Genomic DNA, 21,516 nt, shown 5'->3' on the forward strand with positions numbered 1-21,516 from the left:
CTACTCCAGCTACTAAAACGAACAGGAACTCTATTCCAGCCTGAACCAGGACAGTGAGAGATCCTAAAACTTGGTCAGTCTTTGGGAGAATGGCATCAGTTAACACTTCTACCTGATTAGCTGCCATCTGTACTGAATTTATGAATGATTTTGGAGCTAATGAGGTCAAACTTTGTGAGTAAATATAGTGGAGGAAAAAAAAAAAAAAAAAAACAAACACCACATACCTTTTACTTTTAGACAAATCCTTTTTTTTGAATTAACAATTTTTGAAGTTTGTATTTTACAATATTTAACCTATACATGGCACCTAATGGGCTTAATGTCATGATATAAGACAAAGTGGAGGAAAATAAATTAAAATTTAATACCACAACTGTAGGGGAAGCTTTTTATTTATTTTTTTTTTTTTAAGTGCTTGACCATGCCAATAAATTCAAAATTTAAATTAAAAACCTCAATTCCAGTAGACTTTTCTTAAGGATCTGTCTGTCATCTTTCCTCCTTTAGGCAGTCCATGCAGGCCACCAGAAAATATCTGGGAAATTTCCCGGAAATTTTCTTGTTTTCTCCCTTTTACGGCTCTTTTAAGAAAAAGTTTATCTATAATTACATTATATTATTTCAGGCTTTCTTAAATCTAATCACTGTGTCATTTCACTTTCATTTAAGCTAGAAGATCTTTACTTCCCAAGCTAAAACTAATAAATATGCACACGTAACAATATGGGATAATCATTCTTTTTAAATTGTATCATGAGTCAGAGCTACTTTCTTGCTGCCAGATCCCCTTCCTTTCAAATATTATTGCTCTGGAATATCTTCATGCTCTATGGATGCTGTTAATTCATTACTTGCTGCTAAACAAGTTTTGGAGGTGGGAGACAAAATTAAGAAATGGAGGATGCTGATTCTCTACAGTCTCTTTTTCCTCTCACTCTTCACTTTGTCCTTTTTGCCAATACATGCATTGCTTAACCATGCATTCGTCAGACACTGTGAACCATGCTTAGACCTTCCTGATACAACCACTCATCCACTAATTACCAACGACTTCCTGAATTTGCCTCGTATCTCATATCTTTTGAAGACAAGTCCTGCTCATGCTTACCCACACAATTTCACTTAATACTTCATCTGACAGATAGATTTGGGGCAGCAAAGCAGATAGTTTTTGGTCACCTGTACCTAGGAAGGGTTTACTTATTCCATCGTTTTCAGTTTTCAGCAACTTCTTTCTGGAGAACAATGTCTCTCCTGTATATCTAACAGTTCCTTACACATTGTATGATTCATTCTATTATTAATTTTCAGTCCTTGACATTTATGTTTTAAATGGACTACCAACCTCATCTTTTCATATGTAGTCTCACAAACTTTAATGACAGCCAGCACCAAGTTTTAAATTCATTTCATTCACATCTGAAAGTGACATATGGACACTTCTTGGTCTGCACATCCTCTTTTGTATAATAGCATAGATAACTTCTGTAAAACATTATTAGTCTTCCTACAGAGTAAGGAGATTCTGATTATTATTCCTTTTTCTAGTTGCTCATCAGTCCGCACTCTATTATATCAATGCTCTATTACTTGATTTATGCAGCTATAATAATTTCAGTGTATATATAGCTCATCAGAACACAGCTTTATCCTACAGGTAGGAACTTACTATTTTTTTTTTCTTGTCTACCACACACACCTCCCTCACTAGGCAGCTGAATTATTTCACTTGACTGATAGTAGTAATTCATTACTATTCATAAACTTGATGACCTCATCAAACAGGCTTGAAACAAGGTATGTAAGTACAGAATACAGAACAGAAGCCTCTCAGAAGAGGACAAATGAAAGACCACTCAGTATTGCACCTTGAGACTTCAAAAGATGCAGTTTCCCTGCTTGGCTGTCACATACTTTCTCTGCAATCTCAGGTGATCACTTTGTCTTTGCCTGAATTTCTTGTTTATATTGTCTATAATAACAGACTAAAATAATGGAGTAATACTTTATCATGGTTGTTCTGTAGCATAATTGAAAACAGTGTATTCCTTCTCTGCATCTTGGATGAAGCAGTAGTAAATGCCATAAAGACTGCTGATGTTGCTGTAACTGTAATGAACCAAAGACTTGCAGACAAGATATAACTTTATTAGAAAAGTCAAAATATTTTACTAGACTGTCTGGCTGTATTTGGAAAAAAAAAAAATACAGTCTTTCAGGCATAGATGCCCTTTTTTATATCTGAAGTAGAAGAAATAACAAAAGACTAAAAATTTGAAGACGATTTCTCTAAATAGCTATCAATTACATGAACCCTGTAAAGAAAAAAAAAATATATATACATATATATAGTTGCCACCAATGAGATAGACTGCTCTGAGAAGGGTACTGAAGAGGGAAAAAAGATATTTATCTCTCAGAGGAAAGAGAGAGTTAAGATAGGTTATAACTTGTGGACATACAGAGCTTAGAAGAGAAGGGAGAGAGACTATAAACTTCAGTAAAACCAGAAACTCATTTGAGTCCATTGTTTTTGCCTTCCAGCTGAGTTTTGAAGTTCTGTTCCAGGTTCATCTTTGAAAGGTGTTTTGTTAGTTTCCTTTGGAAATCAGGAGTGAAAGATCAGTGGTGGAATGACTCTTTTGAAAAAAATGTGTATCCTGTGACACCTGGGTGTAGTCCTTCAGTAATTACCTGTGCAAGTTCATTCCAATGCAAAGTGGGTGCTGATTTTCACCCATGTATTTATCAGAAAAGCATACAACACAGTGTGTGAAATGTGGTACATTATGGGGAAAAAACACATGTAGAATTCGGTGATCTTTTTTTCCAGAGGAGTGTTCTTGTTGAGAAGAGTTTCTCTTCATATTATTGAGGTGTTACAAATGGTATTCAGCACATGGATTTTTTTTTTGTGTTTTATTTTTTTGTTTGTTTGTTTGTTTGTTTTTTCCATTAAATAATAATTTTAAAGTATTTGTTTGGGTGGGAAAAGTAGGCACTTTATTACTGACTTTTGCCACACATTCAGTAACTCTCTTTAGACTACCTCTGTAATAGTCCTGTATTATTACTGTTTTCTCAGGTGCTATGGTCAACATCAAAAATTAAACTACAGCATACGGAAAACCAGTGAACCAACATAAACATCTCTGTGTAACCAGAAACCATGAAAGGCATGTCAAAAAAAGTTGTACTATGCAAAAATGTTCTTAAATATCATCAGATTTGCCTAGAGAATATTTCTGAAATCCACAAGTTTATCTGACTTTTACAGCTAAGTTTGCTAGTCCAATAGAATCTATTGTGTTGGCCTAGTCTCACCTTGAAGACTGAGACCCTAACAGATACTGTATAAAGCATGGAATTATACAGATACTGCATAAGGCATTCGGAACAGTCTTGACACAAGTGTGGAGCCCAGGGTCAGAATATGCATAATTCCTTTTATCTGATCAATGTCTTCCTCTATGTTCTTATACAGCTGTGCCAATATACACACAAAGGATGTTTATTGAGTGTGAAAAGCTCTCTCAGTGTCAGTATAATTACACTGCTGGAGTTTTACAGTATGCAGAAGCATTCTTAAGAGAAAATTTCCTTACCTCCAAAGTTTCTAATTGATCCATGTCCATCAACAGTTTATCATGCCCATATGCAACGCCTCATTGTAAGGCTGCTGTGCTACTCAAGAGCAGGTATCTCTTTTCAAAACTAGTCAATACACGTCCTTTTCATTAGTGAGATATGCAAAAAGTAGATTTTTATGATGTGAATTGCAGGTCTTTATAGGTAATTGTAATTTAAAACTGATTTTTAAATAGTGCTGAGTACTCTTTTAAAGCGAGTACATTTGGAAAGAAGTAGGATGTGATCTAATTAGCTCTTATCATGCATACATTGTACAAATGAGTTTCACATTGTATAGGCAATATCAAATAGTATACTGCCTAAATTGAACACCTGATGTACAGTACTTCATCTTGTTGCAATGCACTGTAGATGATAGAACATTAGACACAAAAGGCCACAGATTATTGTACAGTGTACATATATGTGGTATATTCTTAAGAGGTTTTGCATCATGATTTAATATTTAAAATAACTTACAGAAAAGTTCTATAGAAAGCTCTGTAATTCTGACTCACTAATGGTGAAGAAATTGTGATAATTTTGTCCAACCATAGCAAACCAGTATAATAAATAATATCACAGTTCCCTACATATTTTTTTTTGTCATATTTTCATATCACTTTGGCCCAATAAACTGCAGTCACCTCATAAAGAGACTTTTACTTTGCTGTATAAACTGAGAACAATACAAAGGGCTGTATCAGGATTTTTTAATACAATAAAATAATTATAAAAAAATGCAAAGTGAAGTTCCAAGCACTTTAAGAAATATTAATAGTACAAAATTTCAAATGCATTGCAAATATACCTTCTTGTCATTCAACATTTATTTTTTTAATGACAAATACATTATTTATTTGGTTTATGAATACTGAAGTGCATTTTTCAATACTTACACTTTTATTCTAATGAATGTGTGAGATACAATCATATGCTTTAATGAACTTCCTTAAACTCTGATCCTCTCTTACTTTTCAACTGTGAATTTTCATGAGAAATGGTTGTTTCCATGTCTTCTTGCCTTCTAATAAAGAATCTAATCCTTCTGCTATCATCTAATTAGCAGGAATGGGACTATCCATGCTGCAGGCCCAGGCACTAACACAAGTTTGAGGAGCCACTGTGTAGACATCAACGAACACTTTATTAAATTACACAGTTTTGTAAGCAAGCACAGTGTCTCAATGCCCCAATTCTTTATACCTTAGTGAACTGCGTCTGCTCTCTGAAGCTGTAAGGTTTCAGCCTGGGCTGAAGATATAAACTCATGATGAGATTATAGTGAGTTTCTAGATATTTGGCATGCTTCTGTGCTTATTCTATTTCTCTAATAAGGCTTAGAGTTTGCTGGCAGGTGAAAGCATTGGATAGCAAAGACTAGGAGATCTAAAATTCCACCTGCCCTGAAGAAAAACAATGTCTTTTTTTGTAACCATTCAGCATTATTCATTACAATTCACCTTGTTCAGGAAAACCCTTCAGTACAGGGAGAAAGAATATTAAGTTCCCATGTCTCGATGTTCAGTAATCTTTCAGTTTTGGCTCTTGGCAACATCCAGACAGAATTTCCTGATCTTTTATTTTCCACAAAACTTAGGGTGTTTCAGAGACGGAACGTAATGAATAAGGAAAAGAAAATGGCGTATTAACCTCTTTATCATATGATCTTGTGTCTAAATTACAGTGTTGTAGTGATGCAGATAGATTTAATTTCTGTGATAAATCACTATTTTCCTCCTACTCCATACTTCTTCAGAGAAGAAATCATTCTGGAACTTGTTATTTGCTGCTTTCCATCAGAAGGGGCCATTGTCCTCCTCTCTACTATCACTCTTTTCTCCATTTCCTCTGAGATGCATGCTAAATATCAGAACAGTTGCATGATTTTTTAAAATTGCGAGAGGTTTTTTTTTTGTTTGTTTGTTTGGTTTTTAATTAAATAAAGATAGAAAGGAAAAAGAAGGTGTAATCATATACTAAAAGCTATAACTGGTTTTGGGTTAGGTTTTGGATTTTTTTAGTACGTGAAGTAGAGGATTATCTTCTTCATAAATGAAAAAATATTGCTAGTAATGGAATGTGGATGTTTTAGAAGGTAGCATAGTCATGGGCTAAGCACAATGGGGATAATCATTAGGAAGGGGTACATGGGATGAATTCAGAGTGAGGTATGAAAGAGTTAAATTCACCCTCTGGGACAATACAGCAGGCAATTGATGGGGTAAGTGCAACTCCAAAATCTTATGGACGGAGACTCAGAGGGCTGGTAAAGATGTTACCTGAAAGGGAGGGAAGTGTGTGGCTAGGATTGTATCATTTGATGTGAAAAAGCATGCTATGCTGGCTGGTAAGCAAAAGAATTTAAGTTCCTTTCAACCCACAACGGTAAATCTACAGCTGCTTTTGAGATGAAATCAAAAATGGAAAAAGATGGGGTTGAGCTGGAATGAATTCATACATATTCATCTATAGGAGAGTAAGGTGGCCACTGGTAACAGTGGCACCAGATGTAGGAACACATAATGAGGGGAAATAATGACATGGAAAAAAATGGGATAGAGTTCTACAGGACAGAGCTTGAAAAGATCTTGAGAAATCCTCTGATCACACCAGCTGCAGGCAGCCTATTTCTGAAAGCAGTTTGCTCAGACTGTTCTAAACCTTCAGTCACATCTCATTTTGGCTGCCAACTAACCCTGTGAATACATACAAAGTTTTTCTTAATGCTTAGCCTAAATCATTGTTGTTCTCACTGCAGTCAATTGCTTATACTGTCTGTGGTGTGCATTGAGAATAATTTCTTGTTTTAAACAGTGTTTCTGAAAACTACAGTCTTACCACCTTCTTCACCCTTTTTTCTTCCTGGAGACTAGGCAAATAAGTGTAGTTGTTCCTTCCTCAAAAATAACACTTTTTTTCCTAAACATTTTGTTGTTAGCCTGATTTCTGATTGTTTACATAATGGAACTGTGATTTCAGACCTGTACACAGCTTTTGAAATGAGGCTGATTTGAGAGGAAGGATTATTTCACACTTCTTAAGAATAATATTCCTCTTCCCATATCTTATTTTCTCCTTTGTGATTTTTTTTTTTTTTTTTAAAGATCAGTGATTAAAAATCCACCATATTGATATTGATCAGAAATGTATTACTCCTATTCCTCAAATATTTTCTCTAGAACTGTGAATAAGTAATTTATTCCTGTGTTATGCAACCTACTATCATCTTGACGCTTCTTTTTTTTTTTTTTTTTTAAATCATATCCTGCACATTTCAGATAATTTCTTTAATTCTTTTGGAATAATTTGAGTTTTAATTCGGTTTGGTTTTGTTTTTGTTTGTTTCTTAAAATTCTGGTGGGGTTTTTTATGCTCTCTATAAATTTAATAAATGAGCTCTCTAATTGTTCATTCAAATTATGCAGAAAAATACTGAGTAGCTATCAAGACCTGTGAAAGTTAACTCAGTTTATACAATCAGTTAGGAAAGAGTCATTTAGAAGGGAGAATAGGGAGCATCAAGGAATGAAAAGTTATGGGACCTCACAAGGTACAGAAATTACAAAGATTTAAATAACTTTTGCATGTCTGCAAGTCACCTGCCACTTTGTCACTGCTGCATGCATAACTTCTCTCCCAGAATTTTAGGGAAAAAGGTAAATTTAAATGTCTAGGTAGAGAATTACCATAATAGTGCACTACTCTTGATGTCTTGCTGTGAGAAAAAGTGAATTCACCATATATAGAGAGCTGAGAATTATCGCAAGGTATCCAAGTAATCTAATTAATACAGAAAAGCCTCATTAATAGACAAAATTGTTATGCTAATATCTTCTGCCTTTTCTTGGGTGTTCTGCTCACCCTTTCAATGTCCTGCTATGTCTGAAGACTGAGAGCTTCAGTCTTTTGAGAGCTTCAGTCTTCCTTAAGAAGAACAAGGAGTAGTTGAGGTGAGGCATCTGAAGATCTTTACAGGGGGGAGATCTATGTTCCCTGCAGTAGGGGAACTGGGAGGAGTGAGGTGATAATGCTTTCTTCCTCCTCAGTTTACTGTCTGCTTGGGGTTATTTTATTAATTTTTTGGATATCACATTTACTAAACTACCAGTGGTAGGCAGACTGAATCTTTAATCTTCCACTTTCAAATCAATATAGTGCATGTTAACTTGTTTTTTTTTTTTTTTTTAATAACAATTAGGATTTGTACTATAAAAATATGCTTAAAAATAAGACATAAGTAATGCTTCTATGTAATCTCTCTGTTGCCTGAAATATTATTTAACACTTGTAGCAAGAATTATAATACCCAGTATTTCCTTTTCCTTTGTTTCCTCAGCTTGTTTTTCAGTCTTTCTCCCTGTGAACTGTGAAAATAATATTAAAAGCTCTCACTTGAGTGAAGTATTTTCAATGATTAGGAAATATGATTAATATTACTAAGTAAAATAAGTAATTCCTGAAATGTTAGTTGCTTTTTTTTTAGTTTAGCATCAAACTATACATACTCAGTTCAAATTCCTAAGTGGGTCAATAGTTGCAGGACTTCATAAAGAGGACTGAGTTCTGACGTTCAAAGGTATAGCTGTCTACTTTGCAAATTCATGTTATGATTTAATAACTCAAAGTGTGGTCACTGCGGTAAGTGTTTCACTGGAGGCTATGAAATAAGCATCTTATTGACAATTTACCAATTATCTCCTTAGTTCAGAACTAGGCAATTAAATTATGAACAGCTTTAGGCAACTTCATTGGGATATAATAGATGAAGCAAGGAACATAAATCCATAATACAAGAAATGATGAGATAAGAATCCATTAAGAACTGATCAATTGAAAGAGCTCATTTGTTTGCTTCAAGTACTCTTAAAAACCTTTATGAATAGTATTGTCTTCTTTATCCCTTAAGGGGTAACTTACACCTATAAGTTACACTTGAAGAGGGAAATAATTTGTTGTGTTTTGAAGAAGAGTCTCTTGCAAAGGTGTCTGTTTATACTTGCTTCATTGTACTGCATTCTAAAGCATTAGAATTTTATTTCTGGTTTTTATAAAGAGATTGCAAATAAGTTAAAACAACTAAATTAGCTGAGCTGGAGGCTCTTCTGAGGCTCATTGACAGTGCAGCTTTTTCTGCATTTAATTGTCTTCTTACTTCCACTTTTACTAGCTTGTTGCATAGTTCCCATTATTTCAAAGCCTAGCCAGAGTTTTGAATTTTGTTAATGACATCATAAGCCAGGAGTCAGAGTTCTAATGAAACAGAGAGACACCTTACCAAATTACCTACTTCAAAGAGGAAACCAAAATGGTAGCAATTGTGTTTTATGGCTGATGGCTTTAGCCACTTTCAAAGAGGGTCTGCAGCCTGTTGTGGTACCTCAATACTGCTGGCTGGACAGGGACCAAAGCTTTGAAGATACAGGGCAGAAAATATGAAGTTTCTCACTGTGAATGTATAGAAGAATAGCTGTATTGGTGTCACCTCTGCAGGGCAAGAACAAAACAAGAACAAAATATGCTCCAATGTCTTTGATTGTAATAAAATTAAAGATTGTTCTCCTCATAAAATCCCAATGTAGTTTAACCTAATTTGTCATGAAGCATCTTCGGTTCCAAAAATATCTTCCTTTTGTACAAACATAGCAAAAAAAGGACTGAAAGATGATATTAGATAACTGAACAGATAACAGCTCCTAACTGAAACAGAAATGGCAAAAACAAAAATGGCATTGCTTAAATATCTTTCTTTAAACAAGCTTTTTGCAGTGTTACAGAATAAAAATTTTAGTTCTAGTTTGGTACAGGTTAAATATGGAACAAAAATCATAAATGGCAGCTACTCCCTGTAAAACTTTTTGTTCTTCAAACTTGTTCTTCACAAGAGAGAGGTTTACGAAAATTTCTTGATTTAAAAAAGAAATAGACAAGCTTTTGATCTGTATTACTGTTTTTACTTTAAGTTTATTTCTGCTGACTTCCAAAAGCAGCTATACATTAATGGAGAAAGAGAAAATGAAGAAATCATATACTAAAGAAATAACATCTCATCTGTAAAAGATCAGCCTCTTGGAGCAACTAGTAAATGGAAGTCTGAGAAGTGCATCAGTTAAAGATATTCATGGCCCATCTTATATGTCCATTAAATCTCATTAGTTTCAAATGGTATCAAGCATGTTTTAGTAGTATTAGGGGGTTTGCATGATTGAACAAGCAAAATATTATATTTTCCAAATTTTGCAAAAATTACATTTGAAATCACATGAATACAGTTGGAGCTACATAGAAAGTTTTTTTTTTCTAAGTTCTGAGAGATATAAAAGTAATTAACCTGTGGAAAGTGAGACTAACAAATTGTTTTAAACTTGTTAGCTGAAATCTAATAGTAAAATTATTAATAGCTTCAGGGATGATGGATCCATCTCCTCCATACTAGAGATTGTTCCAAGAAAACTCATTAAAAATAATTCCAAAAAAAAACCCTGTATAAGCAAGGGCAGAGTTGGACACAATGTTCTTCTGTAGTAATGTAATTTAGAAGGATACTGTGCAGAAATATGGAACCTTGCATATATTTGATGGTTTTTAGAAAGCTTTAATTTAAAAATTTTTTTTTCTTTGTTTCTTTTCTGTTGCGGGAAAAAGCTGAGAAGTGGTCTTCTGGAAGAAGAGAGAGATTTGAGGAGAAAGACTGGTTAAAGTGTTTCATTTCAGAGTATTCAAACCTATTTTTAACTATTTTAGTTCTTTTAAAAAAATACTTGAAGCAGCAAAACTATTACAATTATGCTGAGTTCTCAGACCCTCTTCTAAGATAAGGTTTTCACAAAAATGTAGACATTTTTCCAGTTAGTTTTCCAGGAAATTAAAGAAAGAGATGATAAATTTATCTTCCTCCACTGACTGTTCCAGCTGTGTCAGGGTAGCACAGAACCTGAATATGGAATGCATTACAGAACTGGGACTTCTGTCTATTTTCTGTAGTTATATATTAAAATGTTTCCTTCATCTAATCCTCTTCAAACATTTTCTTTATCCCAGTGCTTTTTATTTAATTATTATTAGTTCACTCTGGTTTTTTATTCTTTGCTAGCTTATTTTTAAAGGTAAATATTACTGCTTTAGTGTAGATTACTATCAAACTCATTGCAGTTAAAGTAGGAAGCTGAACTCCAACCGGAGTCTCAAAGGAGGGAAAAGACCTTGCTGGTATGTACATCCATTAAGCATCCATGCTTACCAAGTCCATGTACACTAACTACTTTTGTAACTTTAACAAACTTAACCTCAGCTTTCATTCTGGTGACCTCATTTAACAAGAAGGAAATTCAATAAAAACGCCTAATATTGAAGCATTATTTCCCAAGAGGAATTTACCTCTTCTACATCAAATAGTAATGTGTGAATAATAGAGTATATATACTGATGGTGACAAGAAAGTAAAAAAAAAGAAAAAAAACTCACACCAAAATAAAATATTATATCTCCTTTTCAAAAAAACCCAAATTTTTTCCAATTTTGAGGGAAACAGATAATATCTCGAAGAGTTAATTTAAAGTTTGAAATTCCTATAGTCTTTAAGAATAAATATTTCTAAGTATCTGAGAATAAATCGTAGCCCTTCTCTCTCACTCAGTATACATTTATTTCAAAAGAACATAAATATGAGTTGTGACAAATAAAAGATGGAGGACCGCATCTCCCATTGGTACATGCCAATATAATTCAGCATATGTTATTAGTGGTTTATATTAGAACAGTTTGTTCTGGGTAGTATTCATAGTTGACAAATAAATGTCAAAGTTTTAGGAGAAAGGAAGAAGGGGTAAAAGAAATGATACATAACCTGGTGTTTATTTAGACAAATGGAAATGAATAGCTATGAGTTACTGTGAACAGTCTTGGGGCTGAAGTCCTTGAAAACAGTGGCTTTGAGAAGTCCTTTAGTTGTCCAGATATTGGAGGAGAGGGGAAAATGTTCTTCTGAGACAAATGAACTCTAAAGACAAAAGTTGGTTCCTGAACTGAATCTTCTCAGTTAACATACACACTCGTGCATGCACATGCACAGTCTTTTAACTGTAAGAAATCACGACATTTCATAGGTTTTCAACTCTAAAGCCCTGACATTTTATTGCAAACTCTTTTGACCAACACAGGTTTACTGGAAATACCTTAAGTAGCACATCAATATCAAACTGAAACACACAAAAAATTTCTGAAAGTTTTACATAGATTTAATCTAAAAAATAAACAATATTTAAGATGATAGTGAGCAATCGTATAGTGTTATTGAAACCAGAAGATACATGGGATTGCTGTGTGCAATGTTATTTATCTATCAAAATCAGAGAAGAAGAGGAAAAACAACCCAAGTTTTTTACTACTTGAGTTTTGTGCCAGATGTGGAAAAATATACAAGGAACTGCAACCATTATCCATTTTTTTTTTTTTTTTTTTTTTTTGTGTGTGCATGCTAAAAAAAAAAAAACAAAACAAAACAAAGCACTCTGATTAATATTTGCAGAAATGATACCCTGTTGAGATGACAAATCAGATGTTTTCATGATTTAGTAAAGGAAAACATTATTGAATGATCTCACTAGCAAAAAGTGTTACACTTTAAATGCTGGGATGTAAGTAAAGTGAAGAGAACCTGGTTAAACTTCTCTTGCTGAAATAACATCTCATTGTTCTGTCAGAGGGAAAAACTAAAAGAAAACAAAACAAACAAAAAAGCGGAGACAAAACAAAGATGAGTTAAGAGAGGCTTGCCTTCTTTATGCAATAACACTTCCAACAAATAAATTAATTTCAGTACTTTCCAAAGTCAGTTATTCAGACTACTTGCAAAGCAGGCCCTCATTTTTAAAATATTTCTTACAATTTAAGGCTAAATTTGCATCACTCCGCATTGCAAGATTATCTCAAGAACTTTTTCTATTTAAAAGTTTGCTTCTTGTCATGTTGTATCTCTTCGCATGCATATGATGTTCTTTTCTACCATGTAAAATACCCTGGAGGACTGGTGTTTTACCATTTCCTCATTTCTAAAACTACTTTGTGTTGACCTTTCAGATCTCTTGGTAGTAAGATTAATAAAACACTGGAATTCTTGTAAGTCATATTGGGTGGAAAACATCTGAAGCAAAGGCAGCAGTATTTAATATGTAATTTTCAGCAATATTAATCCCCTAGTCTATATAAAGAACACCCTTAGAAGTTTCTAAATTGAAAAGTTTAATGGGGAAATGATCTCAGGGCACTCTTTGTTAGGAAGAGTTTTAACATCAGCTACCTAACATATTCACAGTGTTCATCCTATCTGGATAACCTTTATATTCCTAGCCAGCCTGTTTTCTATGTTGTAATGTTTTATATCTGCAGGGTACAGTAGCAGGGATGTTGGGCGCTAGGGAGTGAATGGATTTCAACTTACATTGTCTCTTCTCTGTTTACTTTCAGGATTTGGTTACTATGTACAGTTTGGAGATGAATTGCTGGAAACTGATTGGCTGCATCAGCAAATAGAGACATAAAAAGCAAGTCAAGAAAAACAAAACTGTAGACTCCATCATTCACCAGCTTGAAGAGCATCACCAGTGGAGAACTATGACAATACAGCAAGTCCTATTACTTCTGCTGCTCTGGATGTGGCTGCCACATCCCTGTCATACAGAAATGCTGTTCAGAAGGACGCCTGATCTCAGACCCAAAAGCTTTGGAGGACGTGCATCAGGGAACGATGGAAAAACAATTCATCGCCAGAAGCGAGGCTGGATGTGGAACCAATTTTTTCTTTTAGAGGAATACACAGGATCTGATTACCAGTATGTAGGCAAGGTAGGTTTCTCACTAAGATTTCTGTATAATTATCAAGTTTTCTTACCTTTCTACAGAGTCCTAGTTTCTGTGTTTTATTCTAATGCATAAGAAGCAGACTTCCAGGCAATATTTCTATTGTTTGTCCTGCTAGAATTACTAAATTAATGTTGCTAGTTAAAGTTATTCAGAAATATTTGAATTAAACAAATGAAGATATCTTTGACAAATTTGTTTGCTTTAGCACATCATTCCTACCAGCAGCCCACTCAGTATCTCTTCTGTATTAAGAATTATTTTTCAACTGTCTCTTAAAATATTTAATGTTTCACACAAGATAATACATTCTTTTTCTGTGCTTCTGTTTGAAGAATGCAACCTATTTTGAAGAAAAAATATTCTTCCTCTTTTACTCTCCTTGAATTTCACTAAACTGCAGTGAGTAAAATTAGTTAACTGTGCAATAGAAATGAGGTGGTTAGGAAGGGAACTAGACTAGAAGTCAGCAGAACTGTAAATATGCCTGCGTAGCACACTAGATGAATACATAAAGGACATTGAAAGCGTCCTTTAAATTATTTTCAGTTGACCCTTATGTTTTGCCATGTGGTTTACTGAAAACTATGTAATGATTAATGCCACAATAATATTCAAACAGGTACAAGGAATTAATTTAAAATGGTAATTTGCTTCAAAGTGGAAGTTTGTGTCAGCAGTAATGGGTACCAGTTAGCACCAATGGTTTGATGCAGTTTGCTGGACTCTCTCCAGTAGCTCCATATCTCTGTTTTACTGGGGAGCCTAGAACTGGACACAGCACTCCAGATGTGTCTCACCAGGACAGAATAGAAAGGAAGGATTATTTTTCTTGATCTCCTGGTGGTGCTTTTCCTAATGGAGCCCTGGATGCTGCTGACTTTCTTTGCTGGAAGGGCACACTGCTGGCTCATGGTCAGCTTGCTGTCCACAAGGACCCCAAGGTCCCTCTGTAAAACTGCCTTCCAGCCAGTTGGTCCCCAGAATGTACTGGTGCATGGGATTATTATATTATAAAATGTTTCTTGAAAAGATTAAGAATGTCGAGTGGTTTGAGAAAGAAAATACTTATTAAAATTTACAAAATGTAAATACTTAATACAAATTTAAGAGTACAAGTTTACTTTTGAGTGAGCTGGCTTTTGTTTACACTTTTAATTTGTTGCTTTGAGTCTGTAATTTTAGTATTAACATTTGAATGTTACAGCCATTTCCAAAGCATATTGGGAGCCCTGTAAATAGTTCCTATATTTATTTCATACGCTTGCCAAGTGTAAAGTCCTGCCTCCCAAAGTGTTCCAAAGTATCTAGGCCAATTCCTCAGTCCAGGCCAGGCTAGTAGTTTATGAAAATTGATCTTGCCCACAAACTAAGAAGTGTCACTGTATCAAAACACTAAGATATTATATTTGGAATTGTATTGCTCCCAGAAGTCCCAGGAAATGAATAGCTTTACAAGGCACCCTGAATTTGAAATTATTTAGGCTCCTTCAGAAACCTGCTAATTACTTTTTTTTAGTGCATTATTTTTGAATATTTATGATCCCAAATCATAAAGTGTGAGTGGTGTTAATTGTGTTATTCCAGTCATGATGAGTGAAGGAAGAGTCTTTAGAAGGAAAATGGCTAATATTTTTATAGGCTAACTCATCTGCATTAGAAAAACAGTAAGTGATGTTGATAAACACCGAACTACTTTGGCTGAGAGAAAGTGTTTGCAAACGGGAAATGATAAGTAAGGATAAATAAAATGGCAAATACAGAACTAAGAAACTTGGGAAGCAGTTAAGACTGCACTTACACCATTTTTGCTCTGCTTAGAGCAAAAAAGTTGTTAATTTGAGCGAGTCAATTTAAAATTAACCTCGCTATATAAAGTTGCCCTATAGTAATTTGTTGACAAGTTTGGGAAAAGTATAGAAAACACTTGCAAAACTAAGAGTACCATAGAGGAGAGTTTTACATAACAGATTATATGTGGAGCTAAAAAAAGATTATTATGCTAATTAATGATAGTCTAAATTCTCAAATTATTAGAGAAATAATTAATTATTAAAGTCATAGTACATAAACTTTATAGTAGCTGTTTCTTTTTCCTGATATTGCACTTACCTTTCCAAAGCCTATCTGGGTTGTATGGTCAAAACATTTCTGGATGTTCCTTTTATCTAATTTTATTCAAATCCAAAACTATTTGGATAGGTGGGTCACATAAAATGCCACCTTCCTGTTAATTTATCTGAAACATGATATGTGAGATAGTAAGAGAAAAAGTTAGAACTCAGTGATTCATGGTCAATGTCTAGGAAAGAATGTCATGGAGAGGTTTCAGTCAAAAATAAGTACTACGTCTGATTTTTTAAATGAACAATAATAGTTAGAAGACAAGTGTGCCAGAGAAAGAATCAGCAGAAATTCGAAAACCGAGGGTACCAGTTTCATCTGGATTTGTGATTTACATCTGCTTGCTTTCTGAGCTCATGATTGATATATTTTTTCTTGTTTCTTATCTTGGATCTTTATATCTATCAAGGGAGCTTGAAAACTGTTGAATATCACATTACTCTTGAAACCTGTGTCTACAATTCACAAAGCAATTTATGCATTCATTTATTCACTATTTAAGTTGGCTTGAGAATTTTCTACTAGAATAATAAGATAGAAATGAGGCTCAATGAGTGAATGGGATGTGTAATCCGTAACAGCTGAAGAGTTCCTTCTTTAACTCAACCATGCTTGTGAAACGGTGACAAAATACATACTGATGGATTATGGACATTGACTGGTTGCTTCAGGTCAGTATTTATTATTATTATAAGAAAGGATGGTCATCCTTTCCTTCACGTAATTCGCAGCATGATGAGGGTAGAAATCATAACGATATAAGTGAATTTTGTATATGCAGAACCTCAAATAATAATTACCACTGTGTTTTCTAGTAAAGGTTGAAGCCATAAAAAAGATCAGTGTGGAGGGCCAGAGCTATATATGTATTACACAACTTATCTTCAAGCCATTTTAGCAAAAGTATATTAGCAGACAGTAATTCTGAGAAAAAGTACTTTCAATTTCAGAAAAAAAATGCAGGGATGTTCAAAAAGAAGCTTAAACTTCATATCAGAAAAGCCATTTTGTTCATATTTGGGGTTAGAGTTGTGGTTAATACTTCCTTTATGTCGTCTTCTGTGCAGAGTCTATGTAGCCTTTATTATTCTTTCTTATCATATGGAAAGCTGACTCATAATTTTTATTTCTTTCAAGGCTCATTTATTATTTTTCAAATAAATGATGTAATTACAAAGCATTACACATTTTCAAACATATTCTGAAAAATTTCAATTTATTTTGAGTATATTCAGAAAAAAAATTTTCTTTTAAATCTAAAAATTATACTCTCATAGTTGTCACCTAAAGGAAACACTAATGTATACCAAAACTTTCTTAATTCTTAGTCATTCAAAAATAAATTTACAAATAAATTCTTCATCCACATTAAAGATTATTTTATTATTTTGCCAGATCTTGCCATTTGTTTCATTCTTATAGATGTTTTTCCCACTTTTCTTTCTGAGATAGTGATTTTTTCCAGCAATTTTTATCACTGTAGTTTTATTGCATAAAGAGTCAACTGACAGGAATTTTTCAGTACATTTGAGAGATTGAAGTTCTTAGTTACACTGCAGTGGTTTTTAGTATCTCAAGAGATAATTTATCATATATTTGCACATAAATTTATATATAATTTTGCATGTGCCATATTAGAACTGTTACTAGAAAGGATTATCCTGACAATATTCATAATTGTATGCTTCTAAGTGCATCTGTTATCTCTGATGGTGTAAAGAGCAGAACATGTCAACCTCACTTAGTTCCTCTCCATTCGAGAACTCCAACACAGAAAGGATTCTGAGGAAAGGATTTGGAGTCTTAGCAAAATATGCACACATGACACAGTTTCAAGAACAACACTTACTGGTTTGTCTTTTTCTTTTAGTAACTATCTGTGTCTATTGATGCTGTTGATGATATACCACAGAACTGTTACCTGAAGGAGGGACCCACATATTTAACTTGACAAAGCCTGAAAGACAGCTGTCTCAAAAGTGTCATTGCTTTGAGACACATCAGCAATAGCGTAATGTGTAACAGAAGTGTGAACGGAACCCTGGACAGCTTGCTACCCAGTCATAAGGATGTAAAGTAGGGAAGCCTCACATGTTACTTGTACTCTAGTTAAATGTATATATACTGGAATTACATATATTGTTTTACATTAGTATTGACAGTATTCCTTCCTATTACTTAGTACTGCTTCATATAGCCCATAATGCAATGAGAAATATTTTACGTAGAATTTGGCAACACCACAAGTAAAATGATGCATTTTCCTCGAAGTCCACATTCTGTCAACATAAAAGGATAAAGATTAGCTAAGATTAGATGTGCATAGAGTTGTCACTATTGGAGAAACAGTCTGTTTTAGGGAAAGATTAAACAAAATTTTCTGAGATAAATAAAAGTCAGAAACCATCCTGGGCATGAATTTTGAATAGGCTTTTCTTTCTGATGAAGCATCTACCAAAGATACTGGGGTTGGAGAGGGTAATGTAAAAGTGCATGTTGTCTTGATTTCAAAGGGCTTGACATCAAGTGAAACAGAAAAAAATCCCAATTAAGTGTTCCTGTTGTAGTGGTAAGATGAAGACTTACCAAACTCTTTTAAAAACTTCTCTATTTTGCTTCCTGAAGAGTGTTTCCACTGTAGTTCTTTCTTTTGTAAAGCCATTTGGTGCCATGAGAGACTGAAGAGTAGGATTTTCAATTGAATGTGCTCATATGCAGGCTTAATATTTGGTGTGAAGATATGATTGAGCATAAAATGCCTTCCCTTTCAGGTGAAGGAGATCAGCTCTGTGGCACTGAAGTACTGTAGAGGCTGAATTTTCAGATAGAGTAGATTCTTGTGACAGGGATCAATAAAGAAGAATGGAAAGGGAGGAAAGATATTCTGCAAAATGAATAAGTTAACTGTGATCTGCTGTGTCTAAGACTCAGCTGCCAAGTTGGAAGAGAACAGCTTGTCCTTTCACAGTTTCCATTTGGGATTTTTTTTGGTGCACCTCTACTGGATGGAAAAAGCAAATTGTTCACAGCTGTGTATCTTCAAAAATCTTATCTCATTGAAGACACTGAAGTGTAGTGGAATCAACACTTGAGGGACAACAAGATTTATAAATTTATTTCTTTCTCAGCAAGACAACACATAGGTTGTGAAGAGGGTTATTTCAGTCGCCAATTTATGGTAAGGATATGAAAACTTGATTTTGGGGCTACATGTGTGGGCTCCTAGATATTTCAGCACAGGTCAAGAACGTCAGAGTGAAATACATTTCAATTTCTTTTCTTTTTGAAGGACTGGTTCTTTTCTACCTCTTCTTGTATTGTAGAACACGGGAACTATGATGGCTTCTCAAAATGCATGGTACAACTGCTGTTTTTCCATAACATCAGAGGTATCAAAAACTTCCTGAAATATTGTCCTGGAGGTTGATTCTCTGTGAGTGCTGAGAGGAAATTTTTCTTCAAACTCTCTAGGGAACCAGCTTAGTAGGGAGTTTATGACTATAACAGATTAGATTCATCATTTACTCTAAATTGAAGTGAGAAGAGGATTTATATTTTCTGTTTGCAAAAGGATTATTCCTTTGGAAACTTCTGTGGATGTTGGAGTATTTGACTTCTTGCTTAATTAAACAGCAGCAGAAGGTCCTGGTGGCAAAGAGCTGACCTAGCTGAATAGTAAGTTTTTATTCCCATAAAGAATGAATTATTTCTTAGCTACTGTACTGAACGTATCCTTACAAGACAGTGGGTTTTGCTGGATGACACAGGACAGAATTAGCAGGCAGTCGTTGAGGAATGCAAAGGCTTTATAGGATCCACCAGTCTTTTAGTGAAGACCAAAGAAGCCAGCTGTTGTGTGCCTGAATCTAAGCACAGATGTATTTGTTCAAAGGCTGCGTATTCCCATCCCTGGGCAGAAGTCCATGCATATAAATTTCTTAAAAGTGCTGCTTAGTAACAAGGGGAAAGGGGATAAATCATTTGGGTAGGGGCATACTGAGGGCATACTCAACCCAACTGCTTAAGGGGATGATCCCCAGTGTCCCAATTATCTAATGGTAATTTTGCTCAGATGTGCCAGACAGTGTAAATTAAATACCTAACCGTGCATTTCCAGTTGCCTCTTTAGGCTGGCAAATCTTGGAAAGGATGAGGAAGAGCACAGACCTAAATTGAAACTCCAGTGCTTCACAGTGAAACAGTGCTGGAATGGATTGCTGTCCTTTTAGACTTCTTTTTAAGAGTGCAGGCTGCATCCAACTGAGCTGAGGGTAGGTGTTCCAAGGCAGTTTTTCCCTTCTTAGGGAGTTCAGTGTCAGTGTTTGTTCTGTTAAGGAGAAATGCTGGATGTGTTGAATGTCTCTCTTCTTAAAATGTCCCCTTAAAGATGAAACAGACTACTTTGGGGTTGTGCTTTTTTTCTAAAATGTTGAAGTCAATAGGACTGTTCATCCAATCAGAATAACCTAGCAGTGCAAGAGACATATTTCATAAAACCATAGGGGCCTCATCAGATGCAGGTAGCTCAAACTGTTAAGCGAAGTACTAGAGGAGATACAGCACACATTGGTCAGAAAGAAATAAAGGATGGAAGGAAGAAAGGATGGATGGATGGATGGATGGATGGATGGATGGATGGATGGATGGATGGATGGATGGATGGATGGATGGATGGATGGATGGATGGATGGATATAAGCAAGAATAGCAAAATGAATCTGAAAAAACAGAAAAGATTAATAAGTAGGATAAGTAACAGTGGTGCCATTCAAACTCTAGCTTAGCAGAGAAGATCTGGTTTGACAGAACTGAAAGGCAGTGTTTCCTAGATATTTATTACTGTATGAGTTGGACACGAAGGAAATAGCTCAGAGCATGACAATGCCTGTATGAGTGCTGCCAGGGAAAAACTGTCTGGCTAACAGTGTTAATCTAGTTATATTCAAACGGATATGTCTTCTTTACTAGATGGTAAGGTGAAAAGAGAGGAAGCATCATGGTTCCAGGTTTGTGTCTGCAACAAATCTTCCCTGGTGATGAAGTCTATGCCAGTTCCAGATTCACATCACGTATCCATACACAGCTAGTTTCCAGAGGACCTTGAGTCACATGGCAAGTTATACCCTGGTAAACAGAGTGAACCATGGTCCCAAGATGACAGAAACCACTCTCTGAGACTCCAAGATTCCAAATGCAGAATCAAGCCAAACCAAATAAGAACTGTAAGACACTAAGTTGCTTAGGTGGACATGTCTGTGTCTTAGATTGACAAGTGTAAGCGTGCTTGTAGAAAACAGATTGAAGTTAAACACTAAGTTTAATCCAGGACCTTTTTCACTTCTGTGGTTACAGTTTTATACATTGCATAATTTTAAAAGTCATGATAACTGGAAGAATTATAGTGAATGAAGTGGGATATCATCTCTAAAAGTTATATATGATCAGCTTTCAAGCAGACAATAATTTGATAGTCTGTTTTTATTTCTCCTTGGCCTCTGTAGGACCATAAGTATTATATTTAATGAGTTTAACAATGCTAAACATAACTTTAATGCTGTTAATGTTCTTTAATTGGAATTCAAAACATGGAAGCTGCAATAGTTCCTGAAAAACATGAGGTGGTTTTAATCATTATTCTTTTTCCCCTTAAAGAAAACCAGCTAAAACTGCATGCCATTTCTTACAGGAGGTGCAAAGTAGAGGAAGCTGCCCATGGAAATAGGTCTTGAACCATCAAATTCTGCTGAACAAAGCTGTTAATCAGTTGAAAATTAAATGAACTTTCTAGATCTTCCTGACCAAAATGACCCATCACAGGCATTTAAAAGCTTTCTGTTTCAAGCACGGCTTTTATATACCAGTACTGGTATGTTTAACTTCTGAGGTAAAGCACTAAAATGTA

The 21,516-nt window shown here is 34.7% G+C and overlaps 1 protein-coding gene across 5 annotated transcripts in view; it reads left to right on the top strand.

Annotated features, from left to right (window-relative positions):
• CDH10 (cadherin 10) overlaps positions 1–21,516 on the top strand; it is a 100,685-nt gene that overhangs the window by 26,234 nt on the left and 52,935 nt on the right. For 3 of the 5 annotated variants that reach the window (XM_032991950.2, XM_032991948.2, XM_032991951.1), the window contains one exon: positions 13,099–13,476. In XM_032991950.2, coding sequence (XP_032847841.1) covers positions 13,246–13,476 — 231 coding nt within the window. In that variant the 5' untranslated portion in view covers positions 13,099–13,245. Of the gene's footprint in view, positions 1–10,278; positions 10,328–13,098; positions 13,477–21,516 lie in introns of all 5 variants that reach the window. The other 2 variants (XM_032991949.2, XM_042806785.1) reach the window with 1 other exon arrangement.

Source organism: Tyto alba, unplaced genomic scaffold (assembly GCF_018691265.1).
Source record: "Tyto alba isolate M040663 unplaced genomic scaffold, T.alba_DEE_v4.0 Super-Scaffold_48, whole genome shotgun sequence".
Lineage (NCBI taxonomy): Eukaryota > Metazoa > Chordata > Aves > Strigiformes > Tytonidae > Tyto > Tyto alba.